Raw genomic sequence first — 5,879 nt, forward strand, 5'->3', positions numbered from 1 at the left:
TGACCACCCCATCAGTACTTCGTTGGGCCACGAGATGACTCCACAAGATGACTTTGTTGGGCCGCCTCGTGACTCCACAAGATGTTGAAAGGTGATGCGAGGAATCTGACACTGCACTGTTGCCCTTCTGTTGTCTTGTACCAGTCTTGCCACTCTCCGTTCGGCTCCTAACATTGACCAGTCGCTGACGGCCACAATTCGCACGTTCAGACCCAGATTTTCGGCTGACTGTCCAGTCTTTAAAAACTTTAACAACAGCTGCCCCTGAACATTTAACAAATTCTGCTGTTTTGCCGATACTCGCTCCATGGCTCTGAGCGCCAACAATCATCCCACGTTCAAAGGCTGTTAAATCGCGTTGTTTACCCATATCTTCAGAAAAAAATCACTTCTACTGTCGTGGTAAACAACCTGCTTCCCTATTTATAATGGTCTGGCCCTCTAGCAACTTCAGCGCGAAATTATAGCTAATTTGCCTACAAACGTCAGGTGGTCATAATAAGCTGGCCACTCATATGTATGTATACATAGGGCCATATATATAGGGCTGCATCTGAAGATTATTTTCATAATTGATTAGTTGGCTAATTATTTTTTTTCCGATGCATCGGATTTAAAAAAAAAACAATTAATACCGTCTGTGTTACCGTCTGCATTTGTGTATTACTAAAATAAAATACATAAATGCAGCATAACAGACAAAGTTCACTTCAGAATAAAACGGTATGCACATTTTTTGATATCGCACTGCACTGGAAAGCATGGCATTGCAGTACCATGCGTTCCAGTGCAGGTGATCACACTGCGGATCGGAGGTGCATTTGAGATCCATTGAAATAAATGGCACCACAACGCACCTCCCGCAGCAAAATTTGTCAGGCCGAAACCGACTTTTCCCACCAATATTATATCATTATTATTTTATTTTTTTATAATTGTATTTATTCTATTAAACAGTTTAATTAGTTTCATGGATTTAAAGTAATGTGAATTGTAAAACAACTGTCGTGGTAAACAACCTGCTTCCCTATTTATAATGGTCTGGCCCTCTAGCAACTTCAGCGCGAAATTATAGCTAATTTGCCTACAAACGTCAGGTGGTCATAATAAGCTGGCCACTCATATGTATGTATACATAGGGCCATATATATAGGGCTGCATCTGAAGATTATTTTCATAATTGATTAGTTGGCTAATTATTTTTTTTCCGATGCATCGGATTTAAAAAAAAAACAATTAATACCGTCTGTGTTACCGTCTGCATTTGTGTATTACTAAAATAAAATACATAAATGCAGCATAACAGACAAAGTTCACTTCAGAATAAAACGGTATGCACATTTTTTGATATCGCACTGCACTGGAAAGCATGGCATTGCAGTACCATGCGTTCCAGTGCAGGTGATCACACTGCGGATCGGAGGTGCATTTGAGATCCATTGAAATAAATGGCACCACAACGCACCTCCCGCAGCAAAATTTGTCAGGCCGAAACCGACTTTTCCCACCAATATTATATCATTATTATTTTATTTTTTTATAATTGTATTTATTCTATTAAACAGTTTAATTAGTTTCATGGATTTAAAGTAATGTGAATTGTAAAACTCTAAGACAATATAATACAAATAACCAAACTTTTTTTTAAAATCACACCATAAAATAATTTTTATTGTATATATATCATTTTAGTTTAACTTTATTTTTTTATATTTTTTATTGAAAGGGACACAGACCGCTGCAGCCGGCACCAGCAGGGAGGAGAACGGAGGAGCAGCGCGGCAGCAGCTAATTGAAAATCAACTAATCGATGATGAGAATCGTTGCCAACAATTCTCATTATCGATCAGTTGTTGCAGCCCTAATATATAATTTAATTAATTGTTTTAATGTAGCCCAGAGTTGGCCTTTAAAGGGAAACTCAAGGCAAATTGCCACCAACTGATGGGACACCAACAACAGTAATTACTGTCCTTCTGGCTGAATGTCCTCGATCGGTCAGGCTAGAAAACCTTTTTCGAACCGTACGGAAAAAAAAAAGAAATCGATGGGTTAGTGGCGTTTTCTTACGAAACAAATTGCAGCAAGAACTCTGCACATGCGCAAACGAAAATCCGTTCTGTTGATCGACAAAATTCGATGAGTTAGTATTGCTAACGAACAATTATCGAATCGACATTGGTCTGTGCTTGATGGGCTATTTGAGCTAGAGTCCAAAGTGGGTTCTTGGCAGCAACGAAAATTTCCGATCAAAAATCTATAGGTGTATGGCCAGCTTTATCAGAAAGCACCTGTTTGTGGAAGGCCCCAGAGTTTGTCAGAGAACAAGCATTATGAAAAAGTAGCTATCAAAGCAAGTCTAGGGTAAAGTTCTGGAGAAGTACCAATCTGTCCAAAAAAAGGGGGGCTTCTTGCTGTGCCCAGAGTTGGGTTTGAAGTACCGGCTATATCTCAAACCTTGTCTCAAAGTATCACCCTAACCTTCCGCTCTGCTCATCCCAAGACCTCTTGCTCTCTAGCTCCCTTGTCAACTCCTCCCATGCTCGCCTCCAGGACCTCTGTAGAGTCTCTCCCATCCTCTGGAACTCTAAACCCCAACCTGTCCGTCCGTCTCCCACCTTGACTGCCTTTAGGCGTACCTTAAAGACTCATCTCTTCAGGGAAGCCTATCCCACCTCAACCTAACTGCTCAACCATCACGTTCTCAAACAATTCATCCCCAATTCACCTCCTCATGTATCACTTGCCCCTCCCTTTTAGATTGTAAGTCCTCAGGGGCAGGGCCCTCCTTACCATCTTGTCTTGAATTGTATTGTGATTGTAATGTCTTCCTTATATTGTAAAGCGCTTCACAAACTGTTGGCGCTATATAAATCCTGTATGATAATAATAATAATAATAATAAGCATGTTGTATAAATCCAATGGTAGAAATCACAAGGAAATCCATTTGAAATCTTGGTTGTAAAACTTCAAGATGTGGAAAAACTCAAAGTAGTAAAAACAAGGTGTTTGAACAATAAATTGGGAGAAAAAGCCTTCAATAACATTATCATTAGAATAACTGGCACCAGGAGAGGGCTGATTTCCTCTGTTGGGCGTCAGGTGTAAAGAAACTCTGCGTTCAAATCTGTACAGTGCAGTATATCTGTATCACGAGCCCGTGCACACAGCTGCATCTTCCCCTGTAATCTTATGCTGCGCCATGCCCAGTAATCTTATGCTGCGCCATGCCCAGTAATCTTATGCTGCGCCATGCCCAGTAATCTTATGCAGCGCCATGCCCAGTAATCTTATGCTGCGCCATGCCCAGTAATCTTATGCAGCGCCATGCCCAGTAATCTTATGCTGCGCCATGCCCAGTAATCTTATGCTGCGCCATGCCCAGTAATCTTATGCTGCATTCAGCTGTGTAAAATCAAAGTGGAGAATTCTGCAACGGTCGGTATATTTGCCTAATATTTGTATGGAAACAAATGTACATTTGTTCATGCTGGGAATTGAAAACTGAGCAAGGGAAGAAGAGTTTCACCCACAGGATTGTTTTTTGGACGTTTACGTGTCTAAAATTGTGTAAACGTTAACACTTTATAGATTATTAGGGCTCCTGAACCCGGCACATATCATCTAGCAGGAGAGTGTTGGCAGAAGTTTCCTGCAAAAACAAACACGTGCTTGCGTTTATATGTCATGCTATTAAATTTACACTCATTCACATGTAAATTGCTGACCCCGTACACGGGTTTTATTTTTATAAATCTGAACAGAAAGCTAGTTAACTAATCTTTTTGCACTGTTTGAATGGGCCCAGAGAAAACAATAGAACTGCATTCATAAAAAGAAAAACAATGTACCAATACCAATGGGTTTTTTACAGCTGTGTGCATGAGCTCTTACATGTGTTTTTTATGCAGGATCCTGTACAGATGTGTGTATTGTATTACCAGCATTTCCAGGAGTCCTAAAACAGTCTCACTTTTTATAAAGAACAAACATTATATGCAAGATATGACATGGCTAGTGTATCTGTTCATGGAGTGCAAAGCTAAAATGTAAATCGCTGCTCCACTGCCTGACCGGAGAATACTGATTCCCTGACATGGGGGACCTGGGGTTCTTATTCTTTATAACTTTTATAGAGCTTTATCCTAACCCTGGAGAGGTCCAGCAGAGCACAGCCTTGCACCATTCCCCCCATAGCACTATCACCAGACATAATGGTGTCTCACCTCCCCCGGCTCCGGTGACCAGTACCACCCTCCCATCAAATCTCAGAGTGTTGGATCCCATCTCAGGCGTTCCGTGTACAGAATACAGATGACAGCCGCACAGCACACACAGGAAGGAGATACTCAGTACACTGCGTACCAAGCCTCGCTCTGAGGCAGGGGCGGGGCTACAAACACGAATTTTACTTGTGATTGAACGGTTTTCTCCGGACCCGGTAAATGATTGGCGGAAGAAGTCACATGTGTGTGATCGTGAAGCGGCACTTTAACCTTTGCTGCTCCTCAGTTGTGCTCGGTGACAGTAGACGGAGCCTTGTCCTGTCTGTGTCTCTGTTCTCCGGGCACAGAGTGGGAGCTGCAGACAGGAAACACGACTGTGTGACATGACACAATGAGAAAGTGTATCTAGAGCCCAAACCATTCCCTTTGTTTTTAGTGAGGGGTTAGAGCCCCAGTCAGGTTCCTCTTTTGGTCCTGGTGACCTCTGTCACCGAGACTGAAGGTAAGACAAATATATTTTGAGTTGTCACCAGAACAGGAGATGGCTTCCAATGTTGCAGTGACAGCTAGCTTAAGCTCACCACACATGCTAGAATCTCCTTTAGATCTACCAACATTGTTGGCAACAACTATGTAGTGCGAGAGCTACACTGGATGCAAAGTAACTGGACATATTGTAGGTCCTAATATTACATAGTTCTTCTCAGTGGCGTAAACAAGGGGGTGCGGCCCGCACCCGGGTGACACCGTTGGAGGGGTAGCAAAAAATGTCGCAAGCACACCAATTCAGCAATTAATTCAGCAAAAGTCCATTTAATGACACATTGCCATTCAGTTACAAGCGCTTTCAGGGCCTCAAGGGTACCCCTTCATCAGTCTCAGAATGACATTTGACATTCCGTGGTCGCTACAAGCACCCACCTGCTTCTGCAGGTTTATTATTGTTCAGGTAAGGAGTGCAGCTGGTTATTTGTTTCCATTGCACTATTGGAGGGGTGACACCAAAATAACTGTTAGTCATTTTGGTGTCACACTGTCTAAAAAGTCGGGCACTCTGTCATGGACCGAGAGCCCGACAGTGTCAGTAGAGAGGAGGGGACCCGGCAGCATACCTCATCCTGCCGGGTGAGTGTCCCTTCCTCTCTCTGCTGGCGTCCACCACCAAGATGGCCGCCGAAAGGCATCAATTAGATGACCGCGCATCTCCGATGACATCATCGCGCATGCGTGATGATGTCACTGCGGGGTGTCACCCAGTCTCTGCTCCAGGTGACACCGGCCTCAGGACGCCCCTGCTTCTTCTGATAAATCTAAAGATTGTACCGTGTATGGTGATCCTGTGGGGGAATGTCCCTCAAATTCTAGAGACTTCCTCGGACTATTCCTACAGGAAGTAAAGTGGAATCTCCAGGATGTCACACAGATGGCAACAACATCTAATGCATTTATATCCATGTCCTGTGCTGTCAAAGATCAAAGGTTTGGGCTTCACATATACTTCAGCAAAGAAACTGAAACTTTGTTTTTTGCTGTCCCCGGAGAAGAGATTTTCTATCACTTCATATGTGAAGTCTCTCCAGTGGGGACAGAGGCGGCAACAAAAACACATTTTCTTGTACACTGGGAGAAGGTCACTTTTTAATAAGGTTTT

General features: G+C 42.8%; 1 protein-coding gene across 1 annotated transcript in view; it reads right to left on the reverse strand.

The window, feature by feature from the left end:
- The window catches only part of HSD17B4 (hydroxysteroid 17-beta dehydrogenase 4), a 242,148-nt gene extending 237,782 nt beyond the window's left edge, over positions 1-4,366 (reverse strand). Inside the window, exon 1 of the mRNA XM_018557309.1 lies at positions 4,229-4,366. Within this exon, the coding sequence (XP_018412811.1) occupies positions 4,229-4,289 (61 nt within the window). The 5' untranslated portion in view covers positions 4,290-4,366. The remainder of the gene's footprint in view (positions 1-4,228) is intronic.
- Positions 4,367-5,879: the final 1,513 nt, after the last annotated feature.

The sequence above is a fragment of the Nanorana parkeri genome, unplaced genomic scaffold (genome assembly GCF_000935625.1).
Source record: "Nanorana parkeri isolate BGI_ZX_2015 unplaced genomic scaffold, ASM93562v1 scaffold279, whole genome shotgun sequence".
NCBI lineage: Eukaryota > Metazoa > Chordata > Amphibia > Anura > Dicroglossidae > Nanorana > Nanorana parkeri.